At 38.1% G+C, this 20,361-nt stretch overlaps 1 protein-coding gene and 2 non-coding genes across 6 annotated transcripts; all 3 read left to right on the top strand.

Annotated features, from left to right (window-relative positions):
- The first annotated feature begins 1,040 nt into the window (after positions 1 to 1,040).
- On the top strand, positions 1,041 to 19,317 carry nucleolin (nucleolin multifunctional protein). Of its 4 annotated transcripts, none has more exon segments than NM_001076652.3 (17): positions 1,041 to 1,192; positions 3,934 to 4,038; positions 4,117 to 4,240; positions 4,331 to 4,447; positions 6,036 to 6,176; positions 6,257 to 6,397; positions 7,294 to 7,422; positions 8,886 to 8,975; positions 9,160 to 9,283; positions 9,902 to 10,038; positions 11,454 to 11,580; positions 11,660 to 11,790; positions 13,616 to 13,745; positions 16,420 to 16,565; positions 16,917 to 17,043; positions 18,249 to 18,529; positions 18,676 to 19,317. In NM_001076652.3, coding segments are annotated over 17 exon segments (2,127 nt in total). In that variant the 5' UTR covers positions 1,041 to 1,174; the 3' UTR covers positions 18,735 to 19,317.
- On the top strand, positions 15,649 to 15,779 carry LOC137489060 (small nucleolar RNA SNORA75). Its single transcript, XR_015522527.1, has one exon. It is a non-coding gene; the product is annotated as a small nucleolar RNA SNORA75 (small nucleolar RNA).
- LOC137489059 (small nucleolar RNA SNORA75) lies at positions 17,079 to 17,209 on the top strand. Its single transcript, XR_015522526.1, has one exon. It is a non-coding gene; the product is annotated as a small nucleolar RNA SNORA75 (small nucleolar RNA).
- Positions 19,318 to 20,361: the final 1,044 nt, after the last annotated feature.

Genomic DNA, 20,361 nt, shown 5'->3' with positions numbered 1-20,361 from the left:
ACACCTTAGCAACCACCTAACAACCACTCAAAACACCTTAGCAACCACCTAGCAACACCTTAGAAATGACCTAGCAACTGCCTAGCAACATCTTAGTAACCACCTGAAACACCCTAGCAACCACCTAGCAATGCCTTGCAATGACACACACACACACACACACACACACACACACATATGGCAATGCTTTAGCAACCACTCAGAATTCCCAGGCAACACCTTAGCAACGGCCTAGCAACCAATCAGAGCATGCTAGCAACCACCTAGCAACACATTAGCAACGAGCTAGAACATCTATAGCAACCACCTAACACCCCCTAAGCAACCACTCAGAACACATCAACCGTCTAGCAACATCTTAGTAACCACCTAGAACACCCTAGCAACTGCCTAGAAACACCTTAGCTACCGCCTAGCAAAACCCTAGCAACCACTCAGAACACATAAGCAACCACCTAGCAACGTCTTAGAAACCACCTGGAACACCCTAACAACTTCCTTGTAATGCCTTAGCAACAACTCAGAAGTCCCAGGCAACACCTTAGCAACCGCCTAGCAATGGCTTAGCAACTACTTAGGAACACCTTAGCAACCACTCAGAACACCCTAACAACTGGCTGGCAACACCTTAGCAACCAATCAGAACAACCAAACAACTGAGTTGCAATGCCTTGCCAACTGCCTAGCAACCACTGAGAACCCCTAGCAACATACCAAACTATATTGGAAACATGCTAATCTTTTTATAACTGTTTCAAACTTAAAACACTTCAGTTATTTAAACTTCACACTTTCAGACTCGGCTTTCTCAAGAGACCAAGTTTGTCTACGAACTTTAAATTTCTAGTTCATTCATTCATTCATTCATTCATTCATTCATTCATTCATTCATTCATTCATACTGTTCAATGAGCGCAAAAAAAATCAGAAAAAAACTGTTCAAAAGAACCGAATGGAGATAACGAGTCTGAACAGCAGCGACTCGGTTCACATTGAGCTTCGTGAACGCGCATATGGTAAACGTCATGGGTGTAGTGGGCGGGGTTTTCCAGGACGTACTAAAAGCGTATCGAGCGCTCTTTTCTGTCCTGTAGAGAGAAACACGTGTGACTGAACGGTTCTTACCATCTCTCTCTTTCAGTTATCAGCTTTACTGTAAAAACAGCCCTCAGTCATGGTGAAGCTCGCTAAGGTAAGATATTACCGTCAATCCGTTATTATCGCTTTAAATGCAGCACGGATCTCAAAATGCGTATTTTCCTGTTTTTATTTTTACATGTGGCGAGAAGGCCCATGTGTGTGAGTTATATTTAGTTTAACATGTATAATAGTCGTCGGAATGTAAGGTTAAATATTCAAATAATTATTTAAGGATCAGTATTGACGGCTAAAATGAGCTAGCGTGTGTTTTCTGCTTTTCCTGTTTGTGAAGGTAACATGGCCGACCACGCTTCTGCATTTGCAGGCCTCAACAAACACGCATCATGAACATGCGTGGTGAATTTTAAGAAGACTCGTTTTGTGATGTTGTAAAAACAAATTGCGTTGATTAATAAACCCAGGGGAGGTGTTAATATGTCGTGGATTTAGCTCCAAGTCATTTGTTCGCCATGCGTGGAAAGTAGCTAAATGCTAAACGCCTCCATTTTGGCTCTCTGTAGTGAATGTGGGGGCATTTAACACGTTTAAGACCATGCACTAAACACAATTGCGTTTTAACTCGTGTTTCACTGTTTATATGAGTCAAGTATGTAAATGCGGCACGAAATTTAATTTAATTACGTTATTTCTACTTCGCTGTAGGGTTAACGTGTGTTTTCCACGTGTTACGTTCAACCCACGTGGGATGATCCACGCGGGGACTTTCGCGAGCAGTACTTTACTTTTCGAGTACTTTGTTACAGATCCATACTTAAGAAATATTCATTAACAGTCATAATGTTATTTTAGTTTATTATTTGTATAAGTACATTATTTACATTAAGTCATGCACTTAATAGTCAAATTTTAAAAGGTTGTACCACGAATGAATTATATGCAAAATCTCCAATAACACGTGTTACACCTTTAGTGATTGAAAGGAAAAGATGTTGGATTTTAGGAACCAATCTCTAAATATTTTAATTGGTGTTGTGCCAGTCTTATCTTTTTTTTTTGTTAGCACATTTGTCTTATATATGTATTCATACTAAAGATGGAAAGTTTTAGATGAGAATTCAGATTTTTAGGCGAAATCTTACGCTTGTTTATGCAAGATTGTGATTGTGTTTTAAACATGCAAGTTAATGAATGCCAAGTCTTGTTAAATGTACACAAGTCAACATTTGAGGATGGTGAAAACCTTTCATTGGTCAACTATGTCTGTCTTCAGACAACTTGGGTGTACTTTTTTTTTTCCCCCCCCCTAGATGTTTAGTTTATTTGACCCTTTCATAGCCCTAACTGCAAGAGCTAAGGGAGATGTGCGATTTGGGGAAAATGTCTTAATTGCAATTTTTGTTTTGACAGATTTTTTTGATTTGAGTCAAGATTCAGCTCAGTCTGTTTCACTGCATAGATATTATTATTATTATATATGTTATTATATATTAATAATACTAATTTCACCATTTATTCAAATTAGTTGTTAAATATTCAGAAATTGAAATCATTTTTCGCTTGAGCAAACAGTAAGATAAAAAAAATTACCTTTCCTTTTTGTGCACCAGCTCAGCTCAAATTAAGGAGATGATGTAGCTTATTTGAGGTATCTGCAGAATTGTAAAGTTTTAAAATTAAATATATATGAATTTTAGGCCTTAAAGTCTTAAATCCGCTGCACTATTGTGTTGTAGGTCTTAATTTTAAACTGGTCTTAATTTTCCTCTGTAAAGCTATACCCAATCAGGCCAGCACCCGTCTAATAACTAACATTATATTTCATAAGTTTAAAAAAAACATCATTTACACTATTTGCATATTAATATGGTTTTATTTATCTTTGCAAAAACATTTGTTTTTAATGATATGGTTTTAACTTGGCCATTAAAAAATCTTTAGTGTTTAGCCTTGTGCAAGTCTGAATTGGTCTTAAATTTGACTTGCTGGAACTTGTAGACACCTTGTTATTATACTTACAATAATATAATAATTGTGAAAGTACACTCGGCAAACTAACGAGACCGATAAGAGGCAGATTGAAAAGTTCTGATTGGGCAGAACGAAAGTGTGCTCACTCAATCGGCTAGTAAGACTCGACATTTGCTCTGAGTGTGGGACATTAAGTACATATTCTACATCGCAGTGCATCAAATCAGATTAATTGTCACTAATTTAAGTGAACATTTGTATAAAAATTCATGTAGGGTTTTTTTTTCATTAATATATAATGACATTTGAGATTTCAAGTGTCAAATTAAAAGATTAATAATGGATCATGCTATAAACATGGTGACATTCAGAATTTTGTATTCTTGTCAGCCTTACTAATTGTAAATGGTTTCTAATTCAATGCAATATGGTTTCAGTTATGACTGTATATGAAGTATGAACGCGGAGCATACAGATGTATTAGATTTATTGCACTTTTAAAGCTTTATGTAGCCTAAACAAGAGTAGCCACACCTCATGATCTCCAAACAAATGCTGAAGTGAAAGCGTTCGAATGCATCAAGATTGAATGTGTCATTGATTGAAGCTTAAACTATATGCTGTCATTTCTGCATAATGGCATTTAGCTAATTTATAAAGGGTGGAACTCGTGTTTAATACATGCACAAGTACAAAAACAATCTGTTAAATCTTTCTTGCACCGCAGGACTTAAAGTGAAACTGAAACCATTTGAGGTTTGTGTTGACTAAATGTGCAAAGCTTTGACTGTCTAGTTGCTAAATCAAGTTCATATCTCACAAATCAACATTTAAATTAATATTTTTATTGCTTGTTTGTTACAGGCAGCTAAAAAAGATGCGCCGCCGAAGAAAAAGGCACCTCCACCTCCTAAAGAAGTGGAAGAGGAATCCAGCGAGGAGGACAGTGATGACGATGAGGAAGAAGAGGTGAGGAGGCTGACAAATAATGCGCTTTATTTTTTTCCTGTTGCTATTGAAAGGTATTTAATGAACTGTATTCGGCAGGCACCACCAGTCAAAGCTGTAGCGAAGAAAAACGCAGCTCCTGTGAAGGCAGTGAAAAACGGAAAAGCTGCTGCCAAACAGGAGAGTGAGGATGAAGATGACGACGATGAAGATGATGAATCTGGTTAGCAAAGTTTTCAGTCGTGCATTTTTTTTTTTTTATTCCTTTGAGTCTGAAGGTCAGATGTAATTTGCATTGAATCGTTCTTCACAGAAGAGGAAGCTCCACCTCCAAAGAAGGCCGCTAAAGCTCCAGCTAAAGCAGCAGCTCCTGCAAAGAAAGCAGCTCCTGCTGAAGAGTCCAGTGAAGAGGATGACGACGATGATGATGGTATGAAAACAATCTGACTGGATGTTTATTAGATCAGCCGTTTTAAAGGGATAGTTCACAGTTATTAAATGGCCATGAAACCCCCTCGTTTCAGCAGGGTGTTTTCACACCTCTACTTTGGGGAAAAAGTCAGAAAAGTGGGCGTGTCCAGCTCTGTTTAGGGGGGAGTGTCGGAGGAACTAAAGTGGGATTGTGTGGGAGTGTCTATTTGGCCACGCGCGAGTTTCAGAGTCAAAATACACACACACACACACACACACACACGTGAGAAAGTGACTGTGTTGACATGGACATCTGTAGTCGAATTATTTGCCAAATTATTAAATGGTGGACTTTAACTGCAGTTTGGCTCTTTCATTCAGGGAATTCATTCATGCCCCTCGCGACAAACGTGATATTTGATTCGAGGAGCTGCTGTAAGCGTGTATTTTTCATGCAATGTTTGATACCGCACGGCGAATGAGAGAAAAAAACCCTCAGCATTTCCTGGAAACTTAGATGCACACGGCAGGTAGTGTCAGAAAGCCGCGTGTGTTATTCCGGTCACTAAATTACTTCACTAAAGTTTGGTTGTGGTGCTATCATGTTTACACTCGGTGCAATAGTTAACTTAGTTCGATATGAACAAACTGAATAAACAAAGAGCACTGGTCGCTCACTTACCAAATCTGTAGAGACAGGACAATCATCAGCAACTAGAGCCGCGTCTTTATTAAGAGGAGACTAAAGCGAATCCGGATCTCAGCGTTTGCAGATGAGAACAGCTCTCAGGTAAACAATCTTAGACACGTAAGTTATTGTTGTCGAGCGTCGCGTACACTTAATCCACACGTGATCCAGCTGAGCTCTCACAGAGAGAAAATGAAAACAAAACTTAACTGCAGCAAACTATAAAAGCAACACTTCACGCTTGTTTTGCCAACACAACGTGGCGTCTCTGTCGTCTAAACACTGTGACAGTAATGAATATTAATGAAGTTGCACAATAGAGCGCGCTGATTGGTTTGAACCAAGCCTTACTCATGCATTAATGCAGCACACTGTAAGACGTAATAAGACACACTCTGGCACAGACGTCCAGTCTGCACGCTGGAATAAACGCTATTATCTCATGACCGTGACGCAGCTTCAAAAATTTGTTTCAAACCGGAAGTACGAATTTGCTTGAAATAACGCAAAAACAACCAATTTACACTTTTTAGTGAAATATAGGTGTCCTAATAGTGTTTTTAGCAGTGTGGGACACATATACGACTGTCAACAGCTCAACACATGTGTTTTGGTGTTTCGTGACCCTTTAAATGACTCATTTACTCTCCCTCAAGTGGTTCCTAACCTGAATGACTTTTCTGAACACTAAAGATGATGGCCATTGACTTCCATAGTACAAAAAACAAACCATGAAGATCAATGTTTACTGGTGTACAAGATGTTTCAATTTCTCTTTAATAGGTAAAGGATGTGAAATTGATTACATTTTTGGGTGCTCTACTAAGGAAATTAAATGCATTATCAATTTTAATGAATTTAACCCTTTAGGCATGATTAAGATGAATTGCTTACTTTACATAATCTTCTGTATTTCTAGATGATGAATCAGAGGAAGAAGCCCCACCACCCAAGAAGGCTCCTGCCAAAGCTACACCAGCTAAAGCCACACCAGCCAAGAAAGCAGCTCCCGTGAAGAAAGCAGCTCCTGCTGAGGAGTCTGAGGATGACGATGATGATGGTATGTAATATTCTGGTTTTAAGTGAAATCAAATGCACAATGCATCATCTAAATCAATGTCTTTGCTTCAATTTGCGAAGATGAATCTGAAGAGGAAGAAGCTCCGCCTCCTAAAAAAGCTGCAGCAGCGGCTAAACCTGCAGCTAAAGCACCTGCAGCTAAAGCACCTGCAGCCAAAGAGGAGTCAGATGAAGAGGAGGATGATGACGAAGAGGAGGATGGTGAGTGTTTGATTGAAATATTTTATGAAATGCTGCATGCTTTGTGGTGAGTACTGAAACCTTCTAATAATATAGTGGGACAAATATTAAATTATTTTAAGGTGGAGCATTATTGATGCCATCAAAGTGAATGAGCTATGGAGAAAGCTTTATAATACAGTTTTCTACTGGATCCCAGGACATGTTGGACTATTTGTAAATGAACAAGCAGACAAACTTGCCAAAACGATCCGATCAGGATGAATAAAGTGTTAAATTCCACCTTCAGATTTAAAGCTACCAATATAAGGATGTGTTCTTGGCAAATGGCTGGCAGAGTAGGATCAGTGCTCAGAAAATATTTAACTATTGAAATCCAGCCAGTTTTTTATTTTTTTAACTCCAGACATGAGATTGTTTACATAAGATGCTGTTGCTCATAAGATTTACTTGTGGACATTTACTTTAAAGCAGAAGATATGTCAATGTTGCAACAAAGCAAACGGGTAAACATATACACTTGTGGGAGGCCCTATTTTTAATGTTATCAGACAACAAATTTTGTCAGGAGAGACTTCAAATGAAGTATGAATCCATTTAAAATTGTACAATTTAGCAAAAGTAACCCTTAAACTTTTCTTTCTATATAATTCTGATGATAATAAAATATTTATTTTAAATGCACTTAATCGTGTGCATTTGTTGCTGTTGTCTCTTTTTATTAAAGTCGTTGTTATTATAAACAATTGATTTATAAAGGGCGGTCAATTTGATATTATTTTGCTATTAAATAGCCAGAGAAGCTGATTATGGCGACTGTAAAACAGTGGGTCTGATGTTTGCTTTGAATACATTTATTAAATATTTCTTGGTGTCTTATTTGTTTGCCTCAATCTGCTTTGCATTGGTCTTCATAGATTCAGAAGAGGAGGAAATGGACACGACACCTGCGCCCAAAGCCAAGAAAGCAGGAATGGTGAAGGCCAAGGAGGAGTCTGAGGAGGAAGATGACGACGATGAGGAAGATGATGATGAGGAGGAAGAAGGTATATATTTATAACGGTCTTGACATTTCTCTGGTTCCAGGGTAAAAAAAAATGTAATTCCATGTATGGTTAAAAGGTTATTTGTGTATTAACTTATTTATTAATTTTTATTGTGCATGCATGTGCAGATTACATACAAGTAAATCATGTCGGTCTGTGAAATGAGTCTAGTGGAGAGTTGCGCAAAAGCTCCAGTTAGTCACTGCAGCAATGAGACCAATCTCATGTGAGTGCAGAATTAAACAAATTCACAAACTTGTTTATTTAAACTAATTTTGAGGGCAGAATAATCCTAAATGCCTCTGAATGGTGCAGCTTCAATGCTGACTAATGTGAATGGCTGTACCTTGGCTGCTTCATTTGCTCATAAGATTAACAAATGTTGCGTTTTCTCAATGCAAAGTGAATCTATCTGAAGTATTGTGTGCCGATCTAAACTTGTAGTAATTTGGTGTTTCACTTTCTTTACCCTTCAAAGAGCTAATATTGGCTTTCTTTTTAAACTGATACCATTAATCCGTTAAATGCATCTTTTCGATTGATGGCAATTCGATTAAAAGCTAATTGAATTAGCATTTATCTAGGCAAAGAAGAAATGGTTTATTGCTAAATTCTAAATGCCCTCTTTCTGGTTGTTCGGAAAAATATCCATGATTATAATTTCATCGAATTAAATGAGATGAAACCCGTTTATGTTGTGTATCTGTTTATACCTGTGTATTTGATGCAGTGAATGCATGCTGGCAAAGCTTAAATCGGCTATTAATAACTTTTATGAATTAAAGTTTACCGACTTTAAGCATGCATCTTGTGGGAGAGTGGGTGGTAATAAGTGTCTAATAGCTAACATTTGTACGTTTACTGTAAAGTTTTATTTGAGGACATTTAGGCTGGTTTCAGCTTGTAGTTTTATTTTCGTTTTCATTTTATTTAATTTAATTTGTTAATCCCGTTTCATTTGACCTATTTTTATGCCACATTGCTTAATTTGCTATGGGTTTATTTTTGGCATGCTGGTGTATGTAAAGTCGTAAGTATAGGTTTCTATGATCACCTGGTAATTTTGAAGTTATTGCTCTTGCTTTGAGTATGCTATTCGAAGATCAGTTCACACTTTCAAGAAGTTTTTAAAATGAAATCAGTTCACTGTATAAACATGTATAACCTTTTTGAAATTTATTTATCAGCTTGCATCAGTTGTCGGCCTCCAAGTCTGAGTTATAGAGATTGAATTTTATGGGGCATTTTTGTTCATGCTTGGTAAATGTGTGCCTCAAACCCCCTTTAAAGGTCTTGTGAAATTAATTTGACATTCTTTTAGATGTCTCTGTCTTCATATTTGTTGAAATTACATCAAACATTGAATAGATGAGCATTTCAAAGTCCTTCAAGTGAAGTTTCAGTTCCTAAAAGTGCTTAGTATTTGTTTTTAGGCCTTGAAATATTGATTTATTTTTCTCCAGAAACCCCGGCCACCCCAGCTAAGAGGAAAGCCGAGACCAAAAAAGAGAAGGGAACGCCGCCGGCTAAGAAGGCTAAAACCGATGGCGAGGGTGAGACTTGTTTTCAATACTTTACCAAGCTATTAAAACTACACATGATGATCAACAAGGGACTTAATACTGATGTATGTGATGTCACCTTATTACTGTTCTGATGCTTGTTTGAGTGTTTAAAACGGGGATATCTTCATCTTTTGTTTGGAGAAATGAAACATTTTTGGTTTCGTATTTGCAGGTTTCAGTCTTTTCTTGGGCAACCTGAACAACAATAAAGACTTTGACGAACTGAAGTCGGCTATCTCAAAGTTCTTCTCAAAGGAGGGCCTTGAAATTCAGGATGTGCGACTTGGTGGAACAAAGTAAGGAGGAAACTGTTATTAAATCCTATTTTTAGGCTGATTCATTAAAATGGAAGTTGATTTGATGTAAGGCTGCACAATAGATTGTTTTAACATTGATATCACAACGTGTGCATCAGCAGTAGTCATATCACAGGGTCTGCAATATGTAGTCAGTGCATATCAGTAGTAACCAGATCAGTATTAGCCTTACGGAGTCAGATTAGCACTTGCATATGTTTTTAAGACCTGAGAGCATTTCAAGAGCTTAAAGCATTCAGGGGCACAAAAACAACATTTTGAGGGCATTAATAGCATTCTTTGTATATTTAATTCAGTAAATAAATCTGTTGTTTGACACATTTTCTGTATTTGAACAATGTTTGACTAGAACTATAAAATGCCTACAACAAATATGAAGAAAACCTGTAATATTCCTGTATGCTTGCAGTTAGTGTAATTTAGATTGTTTGGGATTTTGTAGAGTGTGAATGATGCATTATAATTATTTCTTTCCAAATAGAGCTATTCAAGGCACCTGAAGAGTTTTTCCTATCGTGCTATTGCAGAAAAACAATATTGCAGTGTCGGATTTATGTAAAATCATGAAGCAATTTTTGACCATCTTTGTCTTTGAAGGAAATTCGGCTACGTTGACTTCGCCTCAGAGGAAGAGTTGCAGAAGGCTTTAGAGCTCAATGGCAAGAAGTTATTGGGTCAGCCAGTCAAACTGGACAAAGCCAGAAGCAAAGAGAACTCGCAGGAAAACAAGAAAGGTAAACCCGCATCTTCTGCTTCACGTAATCTCACTCTACTGAACTCGTGTGGATGCTCTAGATCAGAAGTGTTCAGCCTGGAGAGAGCAGACAATCAAGCCTTACTTGATGAGTTTTGCCCTCTTCATGCTTGAGAGCATGTAGCAAGACCTTGATTAGGATCACGCATTTCAGCTGTGGTTAATTAGTGTAGGAGGTAAACCAGGGGTGCCCAAACCTGGTCCTGGAGGGCCGTTGTCCTACAAAGTTTAGTTCTAATCCCACTCAAGACACACCTGGGCTAGCTGATTAAGCTCTTTACAAAGATGCTTGATGAACCAATCAAATAATAAAGAGCTTAGCATCTTTCCTTTGCTCCAGAATATAGTGGATTCAGAAGATTTAGATCCAAGACCTTTAGCTTCTTTCTTGTACTGTTTAAGTCTGGCAATGACCTTCACCATCCTTGCCAAGACGGAGAACTTCACAAGATGCTTTAACTGTGACTTTGTTTGTTTCGATAATAAAATCTTGCATCTTTCGAACCTCTAGATCTGGGGTGTCCGGTGTCCAAATTTGGTCTCGGAGGGCCGGTGTCATGCAAAAGTTAACTCCAACCCATATCAGACACACCTGGGCTTTCTAGAAACATCCTTGCTGGTCTGTTGAGGTAAATTGGAGCTAAAATCTGTAGGACACGGGCCCTCCAGGACTAGTTTAGCTCAGGAGTGCCTACACTCATTCACGGGGTTACCATGCTCCTTGAAGGTGTTTGAATTTCAGGCATAGTTAAAACATTGCATAACATTTCTAATGCACTTATTAAGCACAGGATGGACACTTCATGGAGCTACATATGCTGGGGTGTGAACAAGGCCGGTGCATCCATAGAGGCGACCTCGGTTACATTTGCGCATATAAGCGACAGAATAGAGAGGGCGGCATCAGCGACACCTCCATCAGCACCCGCTTGTCCTCGGTTATATCCGCGCATAGGGTGACAATTGAGGTCCACGACACCCGCGCGTCCTCTGTTAAATCTGCGCATGGGATGGCAGAATAGAGAGGGCGGTGTCCGCGACCTCTCCCTCAGCACCCGCACGTCCTCCGTTATATCCACGCATAGGGCGGCAGAATAGAGGTCCGCGACACCTCACTTCATTTTCATAACGGGTCCCTTTCGTTTTCACATTGGGGTTGAGGGTGGCATATTCGTCCTCTGCCTAGAGCGGCCGTTCAGCTTGCTCCGGCCCTGGGTTTGAATTACGAAAGGGCTTTATTTTAAGTCCTTGAATCTGGTGTCCATCAAAGAGTGGGAACCATGTAATTCGCTTCTACAGGAACAGAATTGAACTTATCCTAGATGGTCAAGTACTGATCTGGAGCAGTGTGAAAGAGCTTGCAGATGCTAATGTTTGATTGTTTGTTGCCCACAGAGAGAGACGCCCGCACTTTATTCGTGAAGAATCTTCCATACTCAATAACACAAGACGACCTGAGGGAAATCTTTGACCAGGCTGTAGATATCAGAGTACCGATGGGCAACACCGGCACTAGCAGAGGGTAAGAGGAAACTCTGACGCTTCTAAAGTGTTCAATGTCTTGTTTTGAACCAGTTTAATTAGAGGTTTTGTTTTTCCAGAATCGCCTACATTGAGTTCAAGACCGAGGCCATTGCAGAGAAGGCTCTCGAGGAGGCGCAGGGCTCAGATGTTCAGGGACGCTCCATCATCGTCGACTTCACAGGAGACAAGAGTCGGCAGGGCGGCAGAGGTGAGAAATTAACCAGACCTGGAGCCTGTGCTGGGATGCCAGTTTCAGTCTAGTTTGCATAAGTTCAGGGTTTTTGGGTACCATGAAGATAGTCCAGCCTTAATTCAACTGTTTTTGTGCATTCACACTACCACCATCGGGAGCGCCATAAGTCAATTTCAACAGGAGCTGGCAGCGACCACTGGCAGAAGCTACACTTTTTGGACCGCATACGTGTCAAATAGATGTTAGGAATTTAGGGGTCACAAATGGTGTTTTCCAAGTGGCATGTATTGCTCTGCTAATGGGCACTAAGGAGTGGAGGAGAGAAAAAAATTCTGTCCGCTATATTAAACCGGGTTCGTACGGGTGCTGGAAATCCTGGAAAATGCTTGATTTTTAATATAGTCTTCTCAAGGTTAGAAAAGCGCTTGGATTTTGGAAAAGTGCTTGAACCTGCTTGAAATTTGAAGTTGCAAGGCCCGAAATTGCGACTTTTAGTTGCATATGCGCCCAAACTCTTATCTATGCAAGCTCAAAATATATTCGGGAGCATTTGTGCTTAAAATTGTTGGCGTGCGACCAGTTTTCATTGCAAAATGTGCATATTTAGGAGACCATTCACGCAGGATTTTTTCCTAAAAACACCAACCGCAGCACTTAAAGTTTAAAACAGTTGATGTATAACTTCACGTCATCTCAATAGCAACAACAGTCTTTTCATTAGCTGCAATATTAGTTTAATCTTAGTGAATGCAAGCTGTTTTGCGATGGTGAACGCTCCGCAGTTGCACGACTGACAACACTGTGTTGAATAAACAAAAGATTAAATGGAACATTTTGTAATTAATGTGTGGCAAACGCTGCTACCTGCAAACTCCATTTTTCCGGCTTCACAGTGAATGGTTCGGACCCATAAGGATTTAATTTGTTGCACGAATTTTGAATGGCAATGCACATGAAATATTATGAACGATCGGTCATGAAAGATTGGTTGTACACCCATACTTAATCTGATTATAAGAAAGAGACCAAAACTTAAAGATATCCAATAACTGAACTTTTTAAAAATTATTATTATTTTACCATTTTTGGGTGAACTATCTCAATAAATCCATGTTCTAAAGTATTCAACAACTTAAGTTAATGTCGTTGTGTTTTTTTTTTTTCTTTTTTTTTTCTTTTTTTTTTTCTTTTTTTTTTTTTTTTTAAATAGCACAATGGATATAAATGTGAGTACATACAGCATATATCAGCATAATTTACCGTGGTGAAGTGCTGGAAAAGCATAAAAATGCACCTTGAAAGTGCTTAAAGTGCTGGAATTTGAAGTTGGAAAAGTTGTAAGAACCCTGATTAAAGAGTCGTATTTAATCGAAGTCCTCAACTTTCCACTTCAAAAGGCTCTTTATAATAAAGGATTTTAAGCTGCTGCTGCTCTTACAGTCCTGGGACCAGTTGCACCAGCAGTCTTTGTGACCTAAAAGGACATTAAAATGGGTGCACTTAGTGTTGAATTTTGATGGTTGGAAGGTTTTACATTTAACGTTTATTATCTGGTGAATTCAATGCAATCATATGTAATTTCCTGTCATAAACGTGTAGAAATGTAGTTTTCATAGACCTCTTTTTTTTGTTTTTGTTAAATGAGATGTTCAGTACTGAAAATCGCCCCATGCATGCCCACTTTATTGGCTCAGCACAAAAATATTTAGATCGAAGGTAACTAGACTGCTTTAACATGTGCACTAGTCTATTATAAACTGCTCTTGCAGCCTTGCCCAGGTCTCAGTTGTGATTTATTCTGAATGCTAACAGTGCGATCTCTTTGTTTTTTCCTGTTCAGGTGCTCCGTCTGCAAGTAAAGTGCTGGTGGTGAACAACCTGGCGTTCAGTGCGAGTGAAGACTCCCTCCAGAGTGTGTTTGAGAAGGCCGTGTCCATCAGAATACCACAGAACAACGGCAGACCCAAAGGGTACGGCAAAATTACTGCAATTTATGAGCTAGCAGATGCCCATCAATATATTTTCATGAAACCGAGGCTGCATTCGGGGACCAAACCAAGTTCACTTAGGGTATATTCACAGCAGTCTGTTAGTTCGCTCATAAATGTTACATAAATCTGGTGCAGTTTTGCTTTCAATGCCTTTTTTGAGAAAGTAATTACCTCAGGTCAATGCATGACAATCAAACACCGCAATGTCTGTTTTGCATAATCTGTATTGGAACTGGGTGTGCACACTGGGAGGTTAATTTCTAGAGCTTTGCTGGTGGTTGCTTGCTTCACGGTTCTTACAGGTGCTGCAAATCCTTGCATTAGAATCTGTTATCAAGGTTGAATAGTGCTTCCAGTTTGGAAAAAGTTCTTGGAAATTTAAATAGTTGCTGTCGTATAATTAAACTAATTGTAATGTGTAATGAACTATAAAAATCCTTTTGCATGAAAGCAAAATGATGCATGGAGAATGCAGCTTCATGGAGGAACAATGCATGACATGGATATAATATTTAGATGAAAGATGATCAAATAATAGTAATGTTAGGCTTGGAGCACACCTTTCCCCATACTATATGACCTCTAGTATTTGATATGCTTGATATTTGAGTGTGATTTTATTTACATGAATGAATGACAGCACTTGTAAGAACCATATTACTCAAACTATAGTGTCTTTTCATTTAAAAAGTGCAGTGTTTCTGCAAATGTATTAGATTGATGTCAAATCTTAAATGAACCATGTATTCGTATTCCGAAGCTGCTGGTCCTTGGTCATTTGTTTGGTGCAAATACAGCAATGGAATGGAACCATTTCAAAAGATCTGCACCAAACTTCAGTTCGTTTCTCCCCCATTTGCTGCAATCAATATAATCAAGATCTGTTTGAGTCAGCTGAAAGTGATCTCTGTTATATTTTAGGGTTGTTAATTCACTTCAGTACCAATCGGCACTCAAATATTAGTGTATTGTTACAATTATAATTTCAGTACTGATTTGTACCCAGTCAATACTTTTTACAACCCTTGTCTCTTTGGTGTTCCAATTATAGTTGACTCTAAAGACATTAAAGTGATCTTAGACCATTGCTCACACTTAGACTTAGAAAACTTTGCGTAATGACTGCCAGAATAAATAAATTAATTAAGTGAAATAAGTCACATAAATCCAACCAATCTATAGAAGGAAACAGCCACAATACATAAATACACAAACTATTATATAAGATATTACACTTAAAAGAATCAGTGGTAACTAATACTATTAAGTCATATATCAAGTAATGAAAATAATATTGACCAAAACCAATAACATTACACAAACAATTGCACACAAAATATTTCAAGTAATAAAGTGATACAACACTCATTTAAAAAACAATGATATTGCACTAAAAATATTTAACACTTAAAAAAACTTACAAATATTGCAGCTAATAGACTATTGCACATCATAAAACATAATGCACAAGCTTCCACACACTAAAACCCGTAATAAGTAAATATACTGCACGAGCAGCAAAGTATTGCATATACAAGGTATTGCATACAAAGCTACATCATAGCTCCGAGAAGATCATAACCTAGCTTACTGTATATACAGCAGTGAATTTTGGCTTTTAAAAAAAGACTGAAGGTTTTGAGCAATAAAATATTTCTTTTTATTATTGCTGCACATTTCTGTGACACTAAATTGACCTTTTAAAACAAACACTCGGACTGTCAAACCAGCCATTGCTACACACTTTCCTCTCCGCATCCACCAGACACTTAAAACTCAGTGTTTTTGGAAAACATTGTGCACTACTTGGTGTGCTTCATCTGAATAAGTGCACTTTACTGACCCCCTGTGGTAAACTAATCTAATCTAAAAATGCTGATCACGCTTCTCATGAGCTCCTCTCCGTCAGTCCAGTGGCGGTGTATGGATTCGCACGAGAAGCAGAGTCAAAATCACAGTTAATCAGGTGTTCTCAGTGTTTTGGGACGCACCGATGTCTGATGTGAGACACTTTAATCTGTCTAGGAAAGGTGCTGCAGTTGAATTATAAAAATAGTTGCATAACCTAATCTATTATAACCTAATCTGATCTATTATTTGTAGATTAAAGTCTTTATAGTTGATGGAACATAATATAACCAGCCTAAATTCATTTACAAAACCTTAAGTTGTTTCCATCCTTGTTTTAAAGTTCATTTAAGTGTCTGTTTAATTAATAAGTGCAAATAGATGACAAGGATTTGATTATTTTTCACTTAAGTTTCATAGTATGTAGGAGTATCTAAAGCAGGGGTCACCAATCTCGGTCCTGGAGGACCGGTGTCCCTGCAGGATTTAGCTCCAACTTGCCTCAACACACCTGCCTGGATGTTTCAAGTATACCTAGTAAGACCTTGATTAGCTTGTTCAGGTGTGTTTGATTAGCGTTGGAGCTAAAATCTGCAGGACACCGACCTTCCAGGAACAAGTTTGGTGACCCCTGATCTATAGAGTAGAACAGTCCAATCAAACTGGAGCAGTTTGAGGACTCAAACCTCCAACCTTCTAAATCTCTTGCTCTTAATAGTTTGCACTACGGCTTTTTGGGCTATAGCTGTGATTTTGTAACCGTAAATTAATGTAACTTAATTTTTTCCCCTCTCCCTTCCTCCAGATATGCGTTTGTGGAGTTTGAGAATGTGGAGGACTCCAAGGAGGCGCTGGAGAACTGCAACAACACAGATATCGAGGGCAGGAGTATCAGATTAGAGTACAGCCAGAACGACAGAGAAAGAGGCGGCGGAGGAAGAGGAAACTCGGGTATGTGGATCAGTGCTTTACTGACAGGTGGAAAGATGCAGCGGTGTATTTACATAACGATATTGAAATGTGACTATTGATGTAAATATTAGCAGCTGTGTTTGAGATGTAATAAGCCGAAAATGCAAATCGAGACCACCATGTGTATGGGTTTTTATTTTCAAACCTGATAATGTTATATATGATAATATACCGGATAAAGCTTTTAGCTGTGAGTTTTATTTCTAGAAGCCAGCATGACTTGCGTATTGTTTGTATAATTTTTTTTTTTACCTAAATTAAATGTAAGATTTTAAATTATTTGATTTATTGTCAATGCTGGATGTTAATGGTGTCTCCCACTGTTTGTAGGACCTACGAAAACCCTGTTTGTCAAAGGCCTGTCAGACGACACCACAGATCAGACTCTGAAAGACTCTTTTGATGGAGCCATCGCAGCCAGAATCGCCACAGACAGAGACACCGGATCATCGAAAGGGTGAATATACCGTTCTTTGATTCTCCACCTGATCACGCTTCTCATGAGCTCCTCTCCGTCAGTCCAGTGGCGGTGTATGGATTCGCACGAGAAGTAGAGTCAAAATCACAGTTAATCAGGTGTTCTCAGTGTTTTGGGACGCACCGATGTCTGATGTGAGACACTTTAAATCGGTCAAGGTGAAATGGTTCTAAAATGATTACATCATAGAAGGTAGTATTTGAATAGGATAGAATGTGTTCTATTTGGGATTCTATTTTTATATTCTGTATTATTTATTTGACAGTTTATAAGCAAACTTTTCGTTTAATAGAGTACATGAGTCACTATCAGAATAATTATTTCAAACAGTTTAAATTTGCATATGAGGCAATTTAATAAAATTTGCATACATTCCTAGAACAACTGGACATTTGGGTTAAGTTGTTTTTATTTATTTTTTTTATTAGCCTATGGCAACCTTTTTGTTTTGGCCTGCCTTCCAATCCCGAAAGAGGGAGAATGATGGGGATGGTTTAGAGATTTTAATTTATTAAAAACCTTTTCTTTGCTTTTGTTATTGTTAAAAGCTAGCTGAAATGGTTTTATTGGTGTAAGTTAATTTACATACTGTCTCCCACAATTCCTTGATTTCCTCACTAAAGTCTTAGCACTTTGTCTAGTGTATACAGCATTGAACTCCACTGTGTTATAAATGTGATTTTTAAAAAGCTGTTATGCTGTCAGTATTTCTCAACCACGTTCCTGGAGAACCACCAGCACTGCATGGTTTGTCTCCTTTGTCTGCCACACCCATTACAGGTCTTTCGATCTCTACTAACGAGTTGATTTGAATCAGTTGTTAAAGAGACATGGAAAATATGCAGAGCTGGTGTTCCTCCAGGAATGTGGTTGAGAAACAGTTATATAATACAATTTGAAGTAATGTTTTCTATTAGTAAATATTATCAAATAAATTGGGAAATTGCACATGGAAATTTTTTGTAATTTAGTTTAATATATTTACCTCAAGCCCACGGCTCTCAATATTTGGTTTTTAGCCCTGCATATGAAAACGTTTGGGCACCTCCTGTACAACCCCTCAATAAAAGGTCCATAAATTCTCAGTTGACTGATGCATGAATGTTTTGGCCTGTAGTGTCTTGCCTTAAGATCCAGAAATCTCCATTTCTTTTTAACGCTGACTAAATGTTTCCGTTCTCCAGGTTTGGTTTTGTAGACTTCGATAACGAGCAAGACTGCAAGGCAGCTAAAGAAGCCATGGATGACGGAGAGATCGACGGAAACAAAGTGACTCTGGACTACGCCAAGCCTAAAGGAGAAGGCGGACGAGGAGGATTCGGCGGAGGAAGAGGAGGCTTTGGAGGACGAGGCGGCGGAAGGGGTGGATTTGGAGGTAGAGGTGGAGGAGGACGAGGCGGCGGATTCAGGGGAGGACGAGGAGGAAGAGGCGGCGGCGGAGGATTCAGAGGAGGAAGAGGAGGAGGTCAGTGTCTAATATACACTACTTGGGGATTTTGTGTGTGTGATATACATAATGGAGAGCACCAGCCTAAATTAAGCCAGGTCTTAACAGTCTGTCCTGTTTTTAACTGTGCTAGTGGTTTAAACAAGCTCTTCATTTCGTTTCAGGAGGCCGAGGTGGATTCGGGGACAGACCACAAGGAAAGAAGATCAAGTTTGATGATTAAAGGTTTCACTGAATGAACTGTTTTCACTGCTTAAATCCTCGTTGTCAGAGCGTTTCTAGGACATTCCAGAAGGTCCCGGTGATGTACAGAGCCCCCCGTCCCCCTCGCCCCTTTAACTGTGTGAGTTCTGCAGTGTCCCGCCATCCCTCAACATTAATGTGAATGTTGTAATAATGCTCTGCTGGTTTAGGTACATGTTGTACATGCAACAGTTTCTTTTCCCATTTCTCTTTTTTGTTACAGTGTCTATTCCTCCCTCTCTCCTCACTTTATTTCAAACCCAATTTTTATTTAATTTGTTTTTTTAAGTTTGCTTTAGGGTGCCAGATTAATGTGCAGTACCTTTTTAATGTGCAAAGCATATTGTAACGTATGCATAATTGACTCCTGTTTAGTATTTAGAGATGTAAATCTGTATGAAAAAAGATTGAATGGGATACAGACCGAAAACAGCACGTGTTTTGTGATGTCAAATTTATATGTAAATTAAATTTGGCTTTGACTTTAGGGTTTTTCTTTTCCTCCAGTTCAGATTTTTTCATGATGTAAAGAACCATTTTGATTAAATATGGTTTTTAAACTACTTGGTTTGGTCTTTATTTTTCGTAATGGCAGATGCATAAAATCAAAATAAAGCCTGAACAATAAGTGTGTGTAAATAAGCACACAAACACTGCTGGAATATATGTTAGAGAAGAATGTGTGCAACTTCTCTGCATTTACATTTAATGTCATGCTACTCAAATTGCATCCCGTCAGTGGCTTGTTTAATTGGTCAATAAGTAAAATCATAATTTGTCTTATTCTGTAGTGTAATTTATTCATGTTTTCCTACTAAATTTAAAATAAAATTTTGCTAGTATATGTTAATAACATGTTATTATATGTGCTAGTTCAATATTTGATGATATAAAACATGTTCACTTGTTGTAAAGTTAAGAAATCATTGTCAGGACAAATACAAACATTTTAATCAATCGTCTGTGTCCGTGTTAAAATTAGAGGTCCCTCTTTATATTAAGTGTCCTTAGCTATGTACTTGCATCAAAAAAATAAATGCAATGTACTTACTGTGTTTATAATGTATTTGAGAACACTTGTGGTGCTTTTGAGTTGGACTAGAGGTTGGGTTATGGGTAGGTTTAAGGGTGGGTTAAGGTGTAAGGGATGGTCAACAGTGTATTTACAAATGTAATTACAGAAGTTAACTACAGATGTAATTACATGTATTTATTCAAGTATAAGTACACAGTAAATACATGTATTAACACAAAGTACATTGTAACGAACTATTAACTCCTATGTAAGTACATATTAGTTAAGGCCACTTAATATAAAGTGGGACCAAATTAGAAACATCACACCTTTAAATCAAAACTACTATTAACATGTAACAGTCCATTCGGAGAAACATAATTTCCAAATCTGGCTACAAGTTAATGAGAATTACTAACTAGCCTATTAATTGTATTTTATTAACTTCTGTCCCTAGTCCTAATCATAATAAAAACAACACATTTATAGAACATGGGCTGCAGTTCTGCTCCAATCCTAATTAAACTGATGCAACTAATCAAGGTGTTGAAAACTACTAGAGACTATTAAGCAGGTGTGAGTTAGAGCTGAC

The sequence above is a fragment of the Danio rerio genome, chromosome 22 (genome assembly GCF_052040795.2).
Source record: "Danio rerio strain M-AB ecotype USA chromosome 22, GRCz13ab, whole genome shotgun sequence".
NCBI lineage: Eukaryota > Metazoa > Chordata > Actinopteri > Cypriniformes > Danionidae > Danio > Danio rerio.
Note: the sequence above shows the minus strand (reverse complement) of the source record. Positions and strands in the feature narration are given on the sequence as shown.